The sequence below is a fragment of the Bufo bufo genome, chromosome 3, assembly GCF_905171765.1.
Source record: "Bufo bufo chromosome 3, aBufBuf1.1, whole genome shotgun sequence".
Classification (NCBI taxonomy): domain Eukaryota; kingdom Metazoa; phylum Chordata; class Amphibia; order Anura; family Bufonidae; genus Bufo; species Bufo bufo.
This window is the reverse complement of record NC_053391.1, coordinates 135,587,272-135,608,652: the sequence shown is the minus strand read 5'-3', so window position 1 is coordinate 135,608,652 and position 21,381 is coordinate 135,587,272. Positions and strand designations below refer to the sequence as shown.

Sequence of the window (21,381 nt, the reverse complement as noted above, 5' to 3'; positions counted from 1 at the left end):
CCCGTGCTTACTGGTCCACGTATCGGTGGTTATGTGGACCTTGCCACAGATGGCGTTGCACAGTGCACACCTAATTTTGTCTGCTACTTGGTTGTGCAGGGCGGGGATGACTCGCCTGGAAAAGTAGTGACGGCTGGTAACCACATACTGTGGGACAGCCTCCGCCATAAGTTTTTTAAAGTCTCCGTCTCCACCAGACGGAATGACAACATTTCTAAGGCCAGGAATTTTGAAATGCTGGCATTCAGGGCCAGGGATCGCGGGTGGGTAGGGGGGTACTTCCTCTTTCTCTTTCTCTCCAGTGTTTGGGAGATGGACAGCTGAACCTTCCATGGGACATTGTGGAGATGCTTGGTGACGGTGACGGACGTGGTGGCGTTGCTGCCACAGCCTCGGTTTGCGGGGTGGCAGGTGCCAATCCAGAGGGGGAGGAAGAAGCAGAGACTGCAGCAGAAGAGGGACCAGGAGGAGCCTGAGATCTTTCGTGGTTTTTGAAGTGTTTACTCCACTGCAGCTTGTGATTTGCATTTAGATGCTTGGTCATGCAGGTTGTGCTCAGGTTTAGAACATTTATGCCTCTCTTCAGGCTCTGATTGCACAGCGTGCAAACCACTCATGTCTTGTTGTCAGCACATTGTCTGAATAACTGTCATGCCAGGGAACTCCTTGGAGCTGGCTTTGGTGTGCTCAGTCACTGGGTGCGGTGGGCAGTAGCAGGCGTATTAGCCAGGGGACGGCCACTCTGCTTTTGCACACTGCACCCTCTTTTGCTTTGCGGCTGGTGCTGTGTGACCACCACCTCTTTCTCCGAACTGCACACGTCACTCGCGTGACCTTGATTCTATGTGGGTGTAGTGTCCCACTAGATAGGCGTGGGCACTACACAAGGGTCAATAGGTGTGCCTATTACTTCTACTCACAAGGGACAGAAATGTTATATTTTATTATGCATTTAATGTATTTTCTAATGTGTTTTTATTTGCAATGTTCCCCTGTGTAATGTGTAAGCAGGCCTAGTTGGGTGTAGTTAGACATCCCAGACACTAGAGGGAGATAGGGAGCCCCTAGTATAAATGTTCAGGCCCAGACAGGGAGAGGGAGGTTCAGAGTCAGGAGTCTGTGGATACAGAAGTAAGAAGGCACCAGCCAGAGATATGCTGAGGGCCTCCTCCTGACATGCAGCTTGATAGCCCCGGCTGCTAGCTATGACCAGGAGGCTAATGCGGAATCCTAGCCTGCCTGTAGTCCAAGGAAGCCTCAGTTAGCTCCGAAGTCACCCCAGTTGCAGGACAGAACCTCCTGGGAGAAACCCACAGTCCTTCACCAGACAAGTGAGGATATTTCCAGCAAAGATAAGTACAGTAATAGGCAGAGGTACTATAAATAAAAGCAAGGATTTATACGGGAGGAAGATATATATTTTACCAAAGATTTAAGCCACCATTTAGGCATCCGGGCCTTGGGATTGAAACCAGACAGGAGTTCTAAAAGAACAGTGTACACTATTTCTGAGGAAAGGTACAACCTGATTCTGAGTGTATTGTGGATTTACCCTCTGAGTATCTTGCATGATTAATACCTGCCATCTTGTGGAATAAGCCTGCTTGTGAAGTACTTGATCTAAAGGACTGCATTACCATCTGTATGTACAAAGTTGGACTGTTAAGTAAAGCAACATTTGGTTCACTATACCACCTGTGTACCTCACTTATTCCAACTGGAAACCGGTGTGCCGCCGTTACAGGCACTGGCGTCACGAATCCAAAAGGGACCTTGCCCTAGGCACTCAAAATACCTGTAACATCCAGGGCACCTCATCCACCATCAGGCCTGGTCCCTACAAACCGAGTGTGCCCCAGAGGAACTGTGTCTACCTCTCCTTCACTGCCGCATGCCTGCCCAGGGTTCTCCAATACAGTGAGCAACCCTCGATTGCCCATAACCGTGACCTCACTTCACTATACCCTGCAGGTCTGGCGTGCTGCATGGGGTCTAGGACCTCATCATACTCCACATCATCTTCCACCGACTCTTCACCCCTGCCCTCCTTGCCGGTCTGCACACTGCAGAAAGCCGCAGCAGTTGGAAGTGCACCTGTGTTTCGTCCTCATCAGAGATGTGCTGCGGTGGTCCTCCCATGTCCACATCCTGAAACATAAGTGGTAGGGCATCAGTGCACTCAATCTCTTCCACTTCTGGAGCAGGGCTATGTGGACGGCCCTCGGAAACCCTGCCAGCAGAGTCATCAAAAAGCATAAGAGACTGCTGCATGACTTGGGGCACAGACTGCTTGGCTGATTTGCAAGGGGGTGAGGTGAAAGACAGATGCCCATGGGCTGCAGGTGCCAATTCTGTGCTTTCAGCAGGGGACCGGGTGGAAGACAATGTGAAGGAACTGTAGGCACTGTCAGCCACCCAATCTACTACCAACTCTACTTGTTCTGGCCTCATCATTCGTACACCGGTATTCGGGCCTACAAAATAACGCTGAACGTTCAGTAAGGCCGGACTAGAGGTTTACCCTAAGGGTATGCCATCATGAGAATTTTTGGTGCAAGGGCCCGGGAAGTATAGGGTTAATGGACAGTAAGGGTGTGGAGAGGTGTGGTAATAGGGGTGGGGTCTGTGGGTATTTATATAGAGTGGCAGCAGGATGTCCGGTCGCCATTTTACCAACGGTTAAAAAAGCACAGCAGTAAACTCACCATGCTGTCTGTTGAGCAGGTGATCGGGAGGTTGCAGGCGGCAGGAGGGACTGGAGTGGCTCCATCGGCAGATGACAGGCCTACTGCAAGGGGAGGCGGTGGGTGCAACAGGCCCGCCGCCATGTGCGACGCGGCCACGGAGGGTTCGCCTGCCGGTGCGCCTTAGCCCCAGCGAAACCCCCAGGGTTCGGCGCAGGAGCCCCTATAGGGACCCTCCACAAAAGGGGGATGATGGGCGCCTTTTATCATCGTCCTCCCGGCGTGGGAGGAATCCGTGTGCGCAGCGGAGCCCAGAAGGAGGCCATGCTAACCCTCCAGAAGCCCAGAAGCAGTGGAGGAGCTGGAGTGGCGGGTTCCTTGCCCCCCCTAGTGGCAGGAAGGCCCGCTCGGCGAGGGAGAGAATGCAGCCTGAGGACGGAGCCTGTGCATAGAGTGGTCACTAGAGGGCGCAGGGCTTCAAGAGTAGATGGCCAGAGTTTTCCTGGCCTGGGACAACAGGAGGAAGAAGAGGCGTCTGAAGAAGGGGAGAGTGCACCCAGCATTGGCGTGGCTGGGGTGCAGGCTGCCATCGGCGCTTTTACAGCAGGAGGATCCATCAGGAGCCAGGACCATCGGCTGCGGGGTTCACAGCACTCGGGCAGCCAGGTGAGAACATGTAGAGAGTTTTCCAGACATTAGTTAGCAGCCCGGGGGGTGTGGGGGCTGGGGGGGTCATTGGGAGCTAGTGGGGGATTGGGGCAGTTCTTAAGTACACAATCACAGAGTGTCATATAATATTCTGAAAAGCTATCATCAATATGTCACAGAAATTATAAGCTATTCAATTAAAATTTAACTTTTAATAGATAATATTATTAAGAGAGGTATAATTTCCCAAAAATTTCTTGATATATTATCACTTGATATATTATCAATTGCCAGAATAAAGGTATCATCAATTGGCACTCATTGGGGGCTGCAGCTTCCCCATTTAAAAGGATCTTTTATATTATGTATACTGTATGTACATTGTCATACCGAAGCACTTATTTTCTCTCTTTGTATTTTACATACACACTGTGGGGTGGCCACCTTCTCATTTCTGACTGTAGTTTTTGTGTATGGCTTTAAGTTAAAATATATGTTTTTACAATAAAAATCCTCCAACAAACTTGCAATGTGTGTTATGAATTTGAACAATAGGGTTGGGTTGTCTATGTGTCCTATATAGGGGCAATTATATTTGGTTTACATCTACAGTAAGTACATTATATGGTCACGTTATTTATCCACTTGTTAAGCTCTAAGGGCTCTTCCACGCAAGCGATACGAATTGTGTCATAATCTGTTCAGAGAAAAACTGTTTTGTCTGTGATTGTTTTCAGTTTTTTCCGCATGGATGCAATACTTTTTTTATGTGTTTTTTTTCCCATGTGTGAAGAAAAGCTGAAGAATAGCTAAAGAATCTACATCTCCCAGCAACCATCAGTGAAAAACGCATTGCATCTGGATGGCTTCTGTTTTTCATGCACGCCCCATTCTTTTCTATGGGGCCAGGGCATGCATGAAAAATGATGCTCATGTACACAGAACCATTGAAATGAATGGGCCAGGATTCACTACAAGCATCATAGTATCCAGATAGAAAACTCACTTGTGTGACAGAGCTCTAATCGTATCTGCCAAATGCATGTGCATCTATTTCTATATACATGTATGTGCTGCATGAGCATAGCCATACCCGGGAACCCCATTTTCCCAGACAAGATGCAGCATATGCCACTGCTTCTATGGATTTGAATCTTGGTTGTGGCATCCTTTCACTTAGGCAGGATTCACATGTTACGTTTTTTCTTGCAGAATCCGCAACAAATCACTGTGCTACAGTATGTATCAACATACAATGCAGCATACGCTCTGTTGCAGACTTTTGCAGTGGATTTCCTGCAATGCAATGGTTGCACATTTTCAGGCTTTTATTGTTATGTGAACATTAATAGTTGTCTCATTATAGACAACCCCCTTCAGCCCCACTCCTGGAAAACAATTGATTCGCACTCTCCGATCCTCACAAGACCTCCTTCTCTCCTCTCCTCTTATCGCCTCTTCCCACAATCGCCTCCAAGATTTCTCCCGTGCATCCCCTACACTCTGGAACTCTCTACCCCAACAGATCAGACTCTCACCTACCGTGGAATCCCTCAAAAGAAACCTGAAAACCCACCTCTTCAGACAAGCCTACAACCAGTGACCCTGCTGCCTCCATACCGCCATGACCAACTTCACCCGCACCTACTGTGTCCTTCTCCCATACCATGCAGATTGTAAGCCCTCACGGGCAGGGCCCTCTCTCCTTCTGTACCAGTTTGTAACTCGTTTTGTTTATGATTAGTGCAATTGTCTCTATTATGTATGTATATCCCTTATCATATGTACAGCGCTATGGAATGAATGGCACTTTAATAATAATAATAATAAATAATAATAATAATAATTTTACCAGGAGAAATCCTTGTCAAGCATCGTACTGTAGTATTACAATAGTTAAAGGGGTTGTCCAGCGTGCGAGGTGATCAGCTCACGGCCCTGTTCCTGGCTGCTTTAGGTCCCATGCTTGGCCTCAGCGGTCACTTATGCAAGCAGTGACGTGCTATTCTAGAACATGTGACAGCTGAGTCCAGTGATTGGCCACACGACCAAGCCACTTTCAGTCCGGCAGTGTTACCTGAAGCGACTGGGAACCAGGGTTGCAGTGTGGGAACGGTGGGACTATGGACTGGTGAGTGTTTTTTTTCTTGTAATTGGGTACACGATCTGAGGATTGAGTTGGTCAGTTCCTGGACAACCCCGTAAAGATGACAATCCGTTCATATAATATAAGGACGGCTCAAGTCTCCCAGAAGTGGAACCCCACTGTCATGATCATGTGACCTAATTAGGAGTACTGACAGGGGTTATCTTCATGAAACGCACAAGACCACAGTAACCTTTGGGCAACCCTACATTTGGAATATTTGCACCCTCATCTGTTATCATTGTATATGCAGTTCACACCATTAAGAGGGTCTAATTTTGAATTTTTTTAAATTGGTTGGCACGCTGGCACTGGAATAATAAAGGCTTTGATCTTATTGGTATTGAATTACATATTTTAGTATACAGCTGATGTAGGAATAAGTAAATGTAGGAATAAATAAATAAAACTGATGCAGCATAAGTCTCCCTGCACTCTCCCTGCAGTCTGCCTGCACTCTCCCTGCACTCTCCCTGCACTCTGCCTCTCCAATATTCTTCTATTCTATTCTTCTATAATTGTTTTACGCAACACTGTCCCTAGCACATGAGCACTTGCCACATGTCTCCCTATGCTCAGCTCACAAGACAATGGCGGAGACCGCACAGGGTGAGGGTTTTATAGGGCTGTGAAATTACAGGGGATGGCTATATGTGGATTGGCAGACTGCACGATCTTGCGTTCCTGGGCTTGTCTCTTTTACACTTAGTTTCGCTTTGAAACACGTGCAACCGCCATTTTAGGAAAACCTGATTCATTACCACGAAGTGCAAGAAAATTCGGATTCTTTGCAAACTGAAGTTTTCCTAAACTTCGAACCGAATTCCGAATTTAATGCTTCACTTCGCTCAGCACATCAGCTTTTCCATGCAGTACAGGAATAGATCACAGATTAAACCTTCTCTCTGATCTAAGGAAAGACAAGTTATGTGAATGGGCAAACACAAAAAGAAATGTCAAAAAGATTTCTTCAGCTTTCATTATGGAGTTTGCCTCAAGCTATGAACAAAGAAATGCTCAGCGATTCCCACTGCTAGTCAAGCACATCCCAGGTCTGATTATAGCTTTCCCAGACAGGAAGGGAAATCTATTTCACGGGTCATAGCCTTACATTGGGGGATGGCACTGGGACAACACACGTCAGCAATGTGGATTTATACCACAAACTAAAGGCATGGGAATAATAAGCTGCGCACCTTGGAATGAAATGTGGATGCTACACACAGCTTTATGTTATCTGTAGGCCATGGTCCCACCTAAGAGCCGGTGTCTACCACCAGAAAGGCTACTTTCACTTATGTGATTTTTTTTCTGGTTTTGAGATCCACCAGAGGATCTCAATACTGGAAGAAAACGGTTCAGTTTGATTTAATACAACCGGCTTCATTCGTTCCGTTTGGACGCAGCTGTATTAAATCGAAAGTGAACAAACTTACAATAATGTTAGTGCCGGATCCGGTTTTGTCCTGTCCGAAAAAAATGGATTTGGCACCATTGACTTACATTGTTTTTAGTGCCGGATCCAGATTGTTTAGTTTTGCTAACCGGATACAAAACTGCAGTTTGCAGCGGTTTTGTGTCCGGTCACAGAACGCGACAAACTGGAACGGAAGACATTCTGGTGCTGGCGCGCTCCGTTCCGGTTTGTTTAGTTTTGTCCCCATTGACAACGAATTGGGACAAAACTGAAGCGTTTTCTTCTGCTGGATCTCAAAACCGGATAGAAAATCGCATGTGAAAGTAGCCATAAACTGTATGCTATTTGACCTGATTTCAGCAGGACCATGGCCATATACATCCAGTGGATTTGTGACAAAGGTGCAGTACTTCTGAGACCTTATAGCGGTATTCCATTTTCAACATATAAAGCTTATGTATCGCAGTTTTCTAATATATTTGTGCATCGATGTCTTGAGCTCGTGGGCCCGCTAGGCTTAAAGGGGTATTATGGCACATGTGAATAATTCACTGTATGACCAACATAGATGAAATGATAAATGAGGACTCATATCCAGAGGATGAAAACCCACCCGCAGTCTCATAGGTGCTTGTTACAGTACAGCTATCACTGTGTGACCATCATATGACAGCACGTTTGTTGCACAATGAATAAGATTTAATTGCTATTTCCAGAATACCCCTCTAAGGGCTCATGCACACGACCGTACGGCGTAGTGTTTTGTGGTCCGTTTTTTGTTTCCGTTGTGTTTCCGTTTCCTTTCCGTTTTTCCGTATGGCATATACAGTATACAGTAATTACATAGAAAAAATTGGGCTGGGCATAACATTTTCAATAGATGGTTCAGCAAAAACGGAACGGATACGGAAGACATACGGATGCATTTCCGTATGTGTTCCGTTTTTTTTGCGGACCCATTGACTTGAATGGAGCCAAGCACCGTGATTTGCGGACAAGAATAGGACATGTTCTATCTTTTCACGGTACGGAAATACGGAAATACTGAAACGGAATGCACACGGAGACACTTCAGTATTTTTTGCTGAACCATTGAAATGAATGGTTCAGTATATGTTCCGCATACTGAACTCAAAAAACGTCCAGTATACTGAACGCAAAATACTGTCGTGTGCATGAGCCCTAACTCTTGACCAGGTCTGCAATTTTTTGAGATTTAGCGCACGTGGTGGTTTAATGGCTGTAGCTTTTCTTATTTGTTGGGCTGCCAAAATAATTTTTGCAACGTTTTTTACGTTACACATAGGACTTTTTAGGTCAGTGTTCGGTCAGTTATTTCCATCAGTGATTGTGAGCCAAAACCAGGTACGGCTCTAAACACCTTATCTCTGTGGAGGCTCGATTCCTGGTTTTGGCTCACAATCACTGATGGAAATCACTGACCAAACACTGACGTTTTGTTTTTTTTCTAGTCTGATTTGGGAAAAACTGCAAAAAAAATGTCAAAAATCTTTTTTTCAAACTATAGCTTTGTATTCTTTAAATATGCAAACCAACAGCAAAATAAATTATTGGGTTCCATTTTGTGTCGATTGTTTTGATATATGTATAGTTTTGAGCGAATGGGGCAACTACGGTTTTTGTTTGTATTTTTATCATATTCTGTACTTAAAAAAAAATATATAATATTGGCACATAATATATCCCCCATTAGGTAATAAAAGGACCCCCGGCCGGCACCCCCTATAGAAATGCCTATTCTTGTCCGCAGCTGCGGACAAGAATAGGACATGTTCTATCTTTTGCGGAGCTGCGGACCGGAAGTTCGGGGCCGAAACCCGGAAGTTCAGGGCCACGCTCCGCAAATGCGGAAGTGGAGAGCACATAGTGTGCTCTCCGCTTCACGTCCGGGCCCATAGAGAATGAATGGGTCCGCACCTGTTCCGCAAAATTGCGGAACGGGTGCGGACCCTTTTGCGGACGTGGTAATGGAGCCTAAGGGTGTGGCAGCTGAGATGCACCTACCTTGTGGCTCAGAACCATGTGGCCGTGCAAGACGTAGTGGTATTCTATTAGCACATTAAAAACAGATTGTTTATTCAATATTCATTGTGGTACAAATGTGGGAACACGCACTGTGTCATCCCAGTCCAAAGTGGGACTCCTGAAAGAGGACCTGTTACGTCTGCTGGTGTGTCCATACTAGTAAATACCTTTATACTGTTTTAGAACAGATTTTCTCATAGCTCTGCGATGTATTGTTCTTATGTTATTCCTCTTTAAAATTAATTCATGAATTGTCAACTGGAGGTTCCAGTTCTCCTTGCTGAAGGGTAACTGGTAAAACCCACTTGTCAATTTATTTATAATTTTTCATGTGGAATAACAAAGGTACAGCACAATGCAGAGCTCTGTGAACAAGTGATGCCAATTGTTATTTCATGGGAAATATAATTCTTTACTAAAACCAACTTTTCAGGAGAGGTGACAGAGATCTGTAAAGTATTATTACACTGGTACAGTAACTAGAAGGATATGGCACTCTGGTCTGTCATGTAGAACACGTAATAAAGTGGAAAGAGGTAACTCCTGGCGTGGTCTAAAGTTTGGTATGTTATTCCTGATGACGTGTCCTCCATAAAAGTGTATAATGTGAAGTCCCTGACATGTAATGTGTACTAAAGTATCAATACTGCAGACAGAATGGAGAAGGATGTTTTATGGAGAAATGTAGAGAGTGTGTATGTATGCAAGTATATGACCGTCACATGATATGATTGTGCAAATGAAAGATTTTTTAAATTAATAGTCCATGACTAATGTAAGAACTTTAACTCCCGCCTTACGTCACATATAACCTTTCGTAAAGTCACTCTAAAGCCTCATGCACACGACCGTTGTTGTGTTCCGTGTCTGTTGCTCCGTTTTCCGTGATTTTCTGCGGACCCGTTGACTTTTAATGGGTCCATTGAAAACTCGGCTAATGCACCTTTTGTCATCCGCGTCTGTGATCCGTGTTTCCAGTCCGTCAAAAAAATATGACCTGTCCTATTTTTTTCACGGACAACGGTTCGCGGACCCATTCAAGTCAATGGGTCCGTGAAAAAACACGGAGGCACACAAGATTGTCATCCGCGTCCGTTTTTTTCCTATCATTTGCAAGGCAAACTTGACTTAGATTTTTTTTCACTTTCCTTCATGTCTGGTGATCCTCCAAAAATCAAGGAAGACACACGGAAACAAAAACGGAAACGGATCACGGAACAACGGAACCCCGTTTTGCAGACCGTGAAAAAATACTGTCGTGTGCATGAGGCCTAATACTTTTCATGCTGTTCACCTCCTCCTATAACAGCAGTTCTGCAGCACTACTGCACCCAGGTGGCTGTAATTTGAATTGCAAGAAACAAATTTGTACCTCTTCAGCTGCACGTCCAGTACCACATGCTACGTCCAGTACAAGCTTCGACTCTCGATTGAAAGGATACACCGAGGCCAATGCCAGCGCGGCTAAACGTGGAGCTTTATATTCCAAGACTGAGACATCCTTAAATAAATAAAAATATACGTTCAATTACTCTGAAGTTGAAATAATTTAATTGTAATTCTGTGTGTCAACCTATAGGATTTACTGATGCTATAAAACGCTAATACTGTACCCTTCTAAAATGTGCAAAATACTGTACCCTTCTGAAATGGGGGTCTAGCTTCACCTAGGTATACATAACTAAGGGCTCGTTCACACGAACGTGTGAAGCCCGTGCCCGTGCTGTGGACCGCAAATTGCGGTCCGCAATGCACGGGCATTGTCCGTGGGGCAGGCACATGGGGATCTCAGACCCATTCACTTGAATGGGTCCGCAATCCTTCCGCAAAAAGATAGAGCAAGTTCTATCTTTTTGCGGTGCGGAAACACGGAACGGAACCCCAGAAAGCACTCCGTAATGTTTCCGTAGTGTTCTGTTCCATTCTTCCATTCCGCATCTTTGGATTTGAGGACCCATTGAAATGAATGGGTCCGCATCCGTGATGCGGAATGGCAACGGAACGGTGCCAGTGTATTGCGGATCTGCAAATGTGGTCCGCAATACAGCAGTGGGTCCGTTCGTGTGAACGAGCCCTAAGGGTACATTCACACGACCGCGTGTAATCCTTTCCGTTTTGCGGCCCGCAAATAACGTAACTGTGTGTCCGCATTTTGCGGACAAATGACCTCCGTTTGTGTTCTGTATGTCTTCCGTTTTTTACGGTCTGCAAAAAACGGAAGAAAAAAAAAGAGAGAGGAAAAAAAAAGAATTATACATTTTTAGTTGTCAAGAAAATACGAAAACGAATCCGCAAAAAATGGATTACATACGGATACCATTCCGTATGTCATCTGCAGTTTGCGGATCCATTGACTTGAATGGAGCTGCGGACCGATCTGTGCGGACAATAGTAGTACAAGCTTCATATTTTTGTGGACTAGAAATGCGGAAACACGGATGCGGACAACATACTGAATGTTGTCCGCACATTTTGCTCACCCATAGGAATGAATGGATCAGCATATACCATAAAATGATGATAGGGATGAGCAACCCCGGACCCCATTAAAGTCTATTCACTGTATTATTTTCCCTTATAACATTGTTATAAGGGGAAATAATAGCATTCTTAATACAGAATGCCTAGTAAAATGTGCCTTGAGGGGTTAAAAAATAAAAAAATTAACTCACCTTGTCCACTTGATCCTTCTATCTTCATTCAGCAGGACCTGCGCTGACGTCACCACGCTCACCACGTGGTGAGCGCGATTACATCATCAAATGTCCTTTTGCAGGTCCTGAAAGAAGAAGAAAGAAGACGATGCCGGCTGCGCGATCAAGTGGATGAGGTGAGTTATGTTTTTATTATTTTTTAACCCTCAATTGACATAATACTTGCATTCTATATTAAAGAATGCTATTATTTTCCATTATAACGATGTTATAATCGAAAATAATAAAATCTACAGAACCCCAAACCCGAACTTCAGTGAAGAAGTCCGGGTTCAGGTCTGGGTACCACATTCAGTTTTTTCTCATGTGCGTGCAAACGCATTGCACTCGTGTGGAAAAAACTGAACACTGGAACGCAAATCGCAGACAAAACCGACTGCAATTGCGTGCCTACTCGCGCGTGTTTCCCGCAATGCACCCTGAACGCAGCCTGTCCTCACCCACGATGCCCATGTGAAGGGGGCCTAAGGGTCCATTCAGACGTCCGCAAGTGTTTTGCGTTCCGCAAAAAACACTGGACCGCACATGGCCGGCACCCCAATAGAAATGCCTTTTCTTGTCCGTGTCTACGGACAAGAATAGGACATGCTCAATTATTTTGCGGGGCTGCGGAACGGAATGGGTCGGATCCGGACCCATTCATACGGACGTGTGAATGGACCCTAAGAGGGGGTTTACAAAAATAAGTGTCATGCTTCAGTGTGGGAGGGAAACACCACACCAGAGGTAGGTGTGTTCATACGCAGGAATACCTAGAGTCCTATCAAGCCCAATAGGACCCTGGTACTAATGGCAGGGACGAGACTACCTGTTCCTCCAAAAGGAAGGACGAACAGGAGTCTCGTTCAGACCTAATACAAACAATAGGGAAATGCAACACACAGAACCCAAACAAAATACAAAAGGGAAAGTAAAGACTCAACTTCAAAGGAGCAATGGAAGCACCAGGAACGCAGCCAAGATCCAACCACAATCTATCCAAAGGTCAAAACAGAAGCTATAAACCGCACAGCATTGTGGGAGAAGCACTTATAAATAGAGAAGGTTAAATGACCCTAATAGCCACACCTAGGGAAAGAAGGTGTGGCAAGCACCAGAAACACAGACGTCATTTGATCCAAATGCAAAACATGTCAGCTCAAACCACGTGTTGTCTCACTGATCTCCTGCCACCTGTCGCGGGAACGTCCGTGACAATAAGATTCCTGTCTATTTATTGTTATTGGGGATATTTATCAAACCTGATGCAGAGTAAGGCCTCATGCAAACGATCGTATTCCTTTTGTGGTCCGCAAACCGCTGGTAAGCAAAACACAGATACAGTACCGGCTGAGTGCATGCCACAATTTTTTTTCCCCTCCTGCAGAAATATCATATTCTTGCCTGCAAAACAGACAAGAATGGGACATGTTTCATCTTTTTTTGTGGGGCTGCAGTACAGATATACGGATATGGACAGCCCAAGGTCTGCATTTTTTCCAACCCCATTGAAATGAATGGGTCCGCATTTGATTACAAAAAATGCAGATCGGATGCAGACTGAATTTATTTTTATTTTTTTTTATTAAGTGAAATAAATTTTAATTTACAAATAAATGGTAAGAAAAAAGTGCAATAGGTGCATCATAAATAAGACTCTCATGCAGAACACTATATTTCTCAATGTATTTACATCAGACAAATCTGCATCCCTTCCATTACAAAACTGTCTGCCTGTACCCACCACTTAGGGGAAGCTTACTACATAGGAATTTATACAGTTACTATTTACAGGAATGAAAGCTGAAATAACCTCTTTGCATTGAGCTCCACCTAGTGGTGGCTGCATGAAAATGCTTTTTCTTCTTCCTGGAAAAGGAGTTCAGGGTCTGGCCCGTCCTGCCCCCAGGCCCTCTAACAGTTGCGTGGTCTGCCTTCATTGCAGGTACGTCACTGTTCCACTCCATTATTTCTTTCTTTCTTGTTACCATGTCCCACATTTTGTATAAATTCACTGTAAACATCTCAATAACACAAAATTCTCAGTACTTTTTAAAAGGACATCTGTCAGCATAATCAACCATATTAAACCAGGCATTCTGCCCTGGTTGATCATGCTGATTGCAACAATATCTTACTTTTGTTTTTAGCTTGTTGTAACAGACAGTGGGTTTGGACCCACTGTGCCAACTAACCAGTTTGACTTTGGGCTAAACCTAATGCAGTTGTACTGGTGGTTCCCTGGTATTCACAATCTAACCCCCGTACAGGGATCTGGACTTCACCGCATGGAATCATCCAAGCCACCACCTCCTGGAGTAGTCGTGGTGTAGTTAACAGCTGACCCAAGGGAGTAAGAGACACCGATGCGAAGCACCATGGACTTAGGCAAAAGGTGTAGTCTGAACACAGTCCTACTGTAGATCAGGGCAAGCTGAGAACGTGCGTATTCCAGATAGAAAAATTCCAAGGTTGGGGCAGGCTGAGTATGTGGGTAGTCCACGTCGTAGTTCCAAGGTTGGGGCAGGAGGCAAGGAGCAGAATCGGTAGACAGGCAAGGTATTGTGAGGAGGTGGAACCACAGCCCTACTAAGTAGGGAGACTGATCAGCAACTTAGCCAGCAGCTGGACAGGGAGCAAGAGTAAAAGATTAACTCTGACAAGTCCCAATGAGAGAGGAGAGGTGCCCGCAATGAGAGAGGAGAGGTGCCCGCACCTGTCCAGAACAGCAGGACAGTGGCGACCATTGAGCTCCTGCTTGACTTTTATTTTTATGCAAATTAGTTAGAGTGCTGTGTTTATTATCTCTGCACTGTGACATCACTATGTTTATTATCCCTGCACTGTGACATCACTATGTTTATTATCCCTGTACTGTGACATCACTGTGTTTACTATACCTGTAGTGTGACATCGCTGTGTTTATTATCCCTGTAGTGTGACATCACTGTGTTTATTATCCCTGTACTGTGACATCACTGTTTTTATTATCCCTGCACTGTGACATCGCTGTATTTATTATCCCTGTAGTGTGACATCACTGTGTTTATTATCCCTGTACTGTGACATCACTGTGTTTATTATCCCTGTGCTGTGACATCACAGTTTTTATTATGCCTGCACTGTGACATCACTGTGTTTATTATCCCTGTAGTGTGACATCACTGTGTTTATTATTCCTGTACTGTGACATCACAGTGTTTATTATCCCTGTACTGTGACATCACTGAGTTTATTATCCCTGCACTGTGACATCGCTGTGTTTATTATCTCTGCACTGTGACATCACTGTTTATTATCCCTGCACTGTGACATTGCTGTGTTTATTATCCCTTCACTGTGACATCACTGTGTTTATTATCCCTGTGCTCTGACATCACAGTTTTTATTATCCCTGTACTGTGACATCACTGTGTTTACTATCCCTGTACTGTGACATCACTGTGTGTATTATCCTTGTACTGTGACATCACAGTGTTTATTATCCCTGTACTGTGACATCACTGAGTTTATTATCCCTGCACTGTGACATCGCTGTGTTTATTATCTCTGCACTGTGACATCACTGTGTTTATTATCCCTGCACTGTGACATCACTGTTTATTATCCCTGCACTGTGACATTGCTGTGTTTATTATCCCTTCACTGTGACATCACTGTGTTTATTATCCCTGTGCTCTGACATCACAGTTTTTATTATCCCTGCACTGTGACATCGCTGTGTTTATTATCCCTGTACTGTGACATCACTGTGTTTATTATCCCTGTACTGTGACATCACGGTGTTTATTATCCCTGCACTGTGACATCACTGTGTTTACTATCCCTGTACTGTGACATCGCTGTTTATTATCCCTGCACTGTGACATCACTGTGTTTATTATCCCTGTACTGTGACATCACTGTGTTTATTATCCCTGTACTGTGACATCGCTGTGTTTATTATCCCTGTACTGTGACATCGCTGTGTTTATTATCCCTGCGCTGTGACAGCACTATGCTTATTATCCCTGTACTGTGACATCGCTGTGTTTATTATCTCTGCAGTGTGACATCACTGTGTTTATTATCCCTGTACTGTGACATCGCTGTGTTTATTATCCCTGCACTGTGACATCACTATGTTTATTATCACTGTACTGTGACATCACTGTGTTTATTATCCCTGCACTGTGACATCACTGTATTTATTATCCGTGTACTGTGACATCACTGTGTTTATCATCCCTGTGCTGTGACATCGCTGTGTTTATTATCCCTGTGCTGTGACATCGCTGAGTTTATTATCCCACCCTGTAGTGTGACATCACTGTGTTTATCATCCCTGTGCTGTGACATCACTGTGTTTATTATCCCTGCGCTGTAACATCGCTGTGTTTATCATCCCTGCACTGTGACATCACAGTGTTTATTATCCCTGTGCTGTGACATCACTGTGTTTATTATCCCTGCACTGTGAAATCACTGTGTTTATTATGCCTGTGCTGTGACATCACTGTTTATTATCCCTGCACTGTGACATCACTGTGTTTATTATCCCTGTACTGTGGCACCACTGTTTTTATTATCCCTGCACTGTGACAACGCTGTGTTTATCATCCCTGTACTGTGACATCACAGTGTTTTTATTATCCCTGCACTTTGACATCACTGTGTTTATTATCCCTGTACTGTGACATCACTGTGTTTATTAACCCTGCACTGTGACATCAGTGTGTTTATTATTCCTGCACTGTGACATCAGTGTTTATTATTCCTGTACTGTGACATCACTGTTTATTATTATTCCTGGTGTACATACTACATTGTATTTTTATAAGTTTTTTTATTTATTTCTCTGTCCACCTTCCTGCTACTGCTCACACATGCTCAGTTCCAGCCTTCAAATGCCATCAGCAGCAACAGCAGGAAGGACACTCCCCCTTATCTGCCAGACGGAAATAAATCTAGCGGAGCAATTGGAGCAATGAATAGGGAAATCTCTGAATCTATATGACGTACAGGGCTGGTACTAGCAAAGAGATTGTTATGTTTTATGATTTTAGTTTTTTACACTAATCATGGGATAACCCAGGGCCGTCTTTTCGAATGGGCACGCTGGGCAGTTGCCCGGGGGCCCCACTTGCCTGGGGGCCCGCCTGCCCAGTGAACCCACCAGCCCACCCCCCAGTTGAATACTAATGAGCGCTTCCATTATGGAAGCGCTCATTAGAACCGAGAGACCAGGAAGTGGTGAACGCTCTGTACTCACCACTTCCTGGTCCTCGGCTGTCGACTCTGTGCTCTGAACTGGCGCGCACAGCGTGAGGTCACAGAGCGCCCTCACGCTGTGCGCGCCAGTTCAGAGCACAGAGTCGACTGAGGAGAGGCAGGCGGCGTCCAGGAGCAGGAGAGGTAAGTGATTTTTTATTTTATAAGAAAATGTGGCTGCTGGGGGCATAAGGGGGCTAATGGAGAGGCATATGGGGGCTAATGGAGAGGCATATGGGGGGCTAATGGAGAGGCATATGGGGGGCTAATGGAGAGAGGCATATGGGGGGCTAATGGAGAGAGGCATATGGGGGGCTAATGGAGAGGCATATGGGGGCTAATGGAGAGGCATATGGGGGCTAATGAGGCATATGGGGGCTAATGGAGAGGCATATGGGGGCTAATGGAGAGGCATATGGGGGCTAATGAGGCATATGGGGGCTAATGGAGAGGCATATGGGGGCTAATGGAGAGGCATATGGGGGCTAATGGAGAGGCATATGGGGGCTAATGGAGAGGCATATGGGGGCTAATGGAGAGGCATATGGGGGCTAATGAGGCATATGGGGGCTAATGGAGAGGCATATGGGGGCTAATGGAGAGGCATATGGGGGCTAATGGAGAGGCATATGGGGGCTAATGGAGAGGCATATGGGGGCTAATGAGGCATATGGGGGCTAATGGAGAGGCATATGGGGGCTAATGGAGAGGCATATGGGGGCTAATGGAGAGGCATATGGGGGCTAATGAGGCATATGGGGGCTAATGGAGAGGCATATGGGGGCTAATGGAGAGGCATATGGGGGCTAATGAGGCATATGGGGGCTAATGGAGAGGCATATGGGGGCTAATGGAGAGGCATATGGGGGCTAATGAGGCATATGGGGGCTAATGAGGCATATGGGGGCTAATGGAGAGGCATATGGGGGCTAATGGAGAGGCATATGGGGGCTAATGGAGAGGCATATGGGGGCTAATGGAGAGGCATATGGGGGCTAATGGAGAGGCATATGGGGGCTAATGAGGCATATGGGGGCTAATGGAGAGGCATATGGGGGCTAATGGAGAGGCATATGGGGGCTAATGGAGAGGCATATGGGGGCTAATGGAGAGGCATATGGGGGCTAATGAGGCATATGGGGGCTAATGAGGCATATGGGGGCTAATGGAGAGGCATATGGGGGCTAATGGAGAGGCATATGGGGGCTAATGGAGAGGCATATGGGGGCTAATGGAGAGGCATATGGGGGCTAATGGAGAGGCATATGGGGGCTAATGGAGAGGCATATGGGGGCTAATGAGGCATATGGGGGCTAATGGAGAGGCATATGGGGGCTAATGGAGAGGCATATGGGGGCTAATGAGGCATATGGGGGCTAATGGAGAGGCATATGGGGGCTAATGGAGAGGCATATGGGGGCTAATGAGGCATATGGGGGCTAATGAGGCATATGGGGGCTAATGGAGAGGCATATGGGGGCTAATGGAGAGGCATATGGGGGCTAATGGAGAGGCATATGGGGGCTAATGGAGAGGCATATGGGGGCTAATGGAGAGGCATATGGGGGCTAATGAGGCATATGGGGGCTAATGAGGCATATGGGGGCTAATGGAGAGGCATATGGGGGCTAATGGAGAGGCATATGGGGGCTAATGGAGAGGCATATGGGGGCTAATGGAGAGGCATATGGGGGCTAATGGAGAGGCATATGGGGGCTAATGAGGCATATGGGGGCTAATGGAGAGGCATATGGGGGCTAATGGAGAGGCATATGGGGGCTAATGGAGAGGCATATGGGGGCTAATGGAGAGGCATATGGGGGCTAATGAGGCATATGGGGGCTAATGAGGCATATGGGGGCTAATGGAGAGGCATATGGGGGCTAATGGAGAGGCATATGGGGGCTAATGGAGAGGCATATGGGGGCTAATGGAGAGGCATATGGGGGCTAATGGAGAGGCATATGGGGGCTAATGGAGAGGCATATGGGGGCTAATGAGGCATATGGGGGCTAATGGAGAGGCATATGGGGGCTAATGGAGAGGCATATGGGGGCTAATGAGGCATATGGGGGCTAATGGAGAGGCATATGGGGGCTAATGGAGAGGCATATGGGGGCTAATGAGGCATATGGGGGCTAATGAGGCATATGGGGGCTAATGGAGAGGCATATGGGGGCTAATGGAGAGGCATATGGGGGCTAATGGAGAGGCATATGGGGGCTAATGGAGAGGCATATGGGGGCTAATGGAGAGGCATATGGGGGCTAATGAGGCATATGGGGGCTAATGGAGAGGCATATGGGGGCTAATGGAGAGGCATATGGGGGCTAATGGAGAGGCATATGGGGGCTAATGGAGAGGCATATGGGGGCTAATGGAGAGGCATATGGGGGCTAATGAGGCATATGGGGGCTAATGAGGCATATGGGGGCTAATGGAGAGGCATATGGGGGCTAATGGAGAGGCATATGGGGGCTAATGAGGCATATGGGGGCTAATGAGGCATATGGGGGCTAATGGAGAGGCATATGGGGGCTAATGGAGAGGCATATGGGGGCTAATGGAGAGGCATATGGGGGCTAATGATGAGAGGCAGCATATGGGGGCTAATGATGAGAGGCAGCATATGGGGGCTAATGAGAGGCATAATAACACTGTCATCCACAGATGCCCCCATAACAGTGTGTCTTCCACAGATCCACCATAACAGTGCGCCTGCGCACTGACGAGAGACAGAAAGAAGGGGAAAGAATCCGCGGAAGCAAGCAGAGGACGGCACAGCAGACGATTGAACAGCTTCTTTTGTAAGTAAATAGTTTTATTATAAATGTATCCCTGCATACCGCAATTCTCTCATATTTTGTAATCTTATTTATATATACTTATTTTGTTTTTGCCCCCCCATTTTTGACTGTGGTATCTTTGTGCCCCCCCTATATATTATTCCTATATTAAACACTGATTTTGTTGAAAGTACCAATAAATATCGCCTTATTGATAATTTGCATTTTTATTCTAGTGCGTGATTGTGTAGACAGGGCCCCAGTGCACTGTATTGCCCGGGGGCCTATAATGCTCTTAAGATGGCACTGGGATAACCCCTTTAACCACTTACCGTCACGCTAACGCCGAAAGGCGTCATTTCTGCGGCGCTCCCAGGTCACACTAACGCCAATAGGCGTCATCTCGCGTGAGCCGAGATTTCCTGTGAACGCGCGCACACAGGCGCGCGCGCTCACAGGAACGGAAGGTAAGAGAGTTGATCTCCAGCCTGCCAGCGGCGATCGTTCGCTGGCAGGCTGGAGATGTGTTTTTTTTAACCCCTAACAGGTATATTAGACGCTGTTTTGATAACAGCGTCTAATATACCTGCTACCTGGTCCTCTGGTGGTCCCCTTTGTTTGGATCGACCACCAGAGGACACAGGTAGCTCAGTAAAGTAGCACCAAGCACCACTACACTACACTACACCCCACCCCCGTCACTTATTAACCCCTTATTAGCCCCTGATCACCCCATATAGACTCCCTGATCACCCCCCTGTCATTGATTACCCCCCTGTCATTGATTACCCCCCTGTAAAGCTCCATTCAGACGTCTGCATGATTTTTACGGATCCACTGATAGATGGATCGGATCCGCAAAACGCATCCGGACATCTGAATGAAGCCTTACAGGGGCGTGATCAATGACTGTGGTGATCACCCCATATAGACTCCCTGATCACCCCCCTGTCATTGATTACACCCCTGTCATTGATCACCCCCCTGTAAAGCTCCATTCAGACGTCCGCATGATTTTTACGGATGCACTGATAGATGGATCCGATCCGCAAAACGCATCCGGACGTCTGAATGAAGCCTTACAGGGGCATGATCAATGACTGTGGTGATCACCCCATATAGACTCCCTGATCACCCCCCTGTAAAGCTCCATTCAGATGTCCGCATGATTTTTACGGATGCACTGATAGATGGATCCGATCCGCAAAACGCATCCGGACGTCTGAATGAAGCCATACAGGGGCATGATCAATGACTGTGGTGATCACCCCATATAGACTCCCTGATCACCCCCCTGTAAAGCTCCATTCAGATGTCCGCATGATTTTTACGGATGCACTGATAGATGGATCCGATCCGCAAAACGCATCCGGACGTCTGAATGAAGCCTTACAGGGGCATGATCAATGACTGTGGTGATCACCCCATATAGACTCCCTGATCACCCCCCTGTAAAGCTCCATTCAGATGTCCGCATGATTTTTACGGATGCACTGATAGATGGATCGGATCCGCAAAACGCATCCGGACGTCTGAATGAAGCCTTACAGGGGCGTGATCAATGACTGTGGTGATCACCCCATATAGACTCCCTGATCACCCCCCTGTCATTGATTACCCCCCTGTCATTGATTACCCCCCTGTAAAGCTCCATTCAGACGTCCGCATGATTTTTACGGATCCACTGATAGATGGATCGGATCCGCAAAAC

At 46.2% G+C, this 21,381-nt stretch overlaps 1 protein-coding gene across 2 annotated transcripts in view; it reads right to left on the bottom strand.

The window, feature by feature from the left end:
* Positions 1-21,381, bottom strand: part of METTL27 (methyltransferase like 27) — a 107,835-nt gene that overhangs the window by 32,583 nt on the left and 53,871 nt on the right. Inside the window, exon 3 of one of the 2 annotated variants that reach the window (XM_040423625.1) lies at positions 10,314-10,442. The exons of the other annotated variant lie outside the window; for it this stretch is intronic. Within the exon in view, the coding sequence (XP_040279559.1) occupies positions 10,314-10,442 (129 nt within the window). The remainder of the gene's footprint in view (positions 1-10,313; positions 10,443-21,381) is intronic. 2 annotated transcript variants of the gene reach the window in all.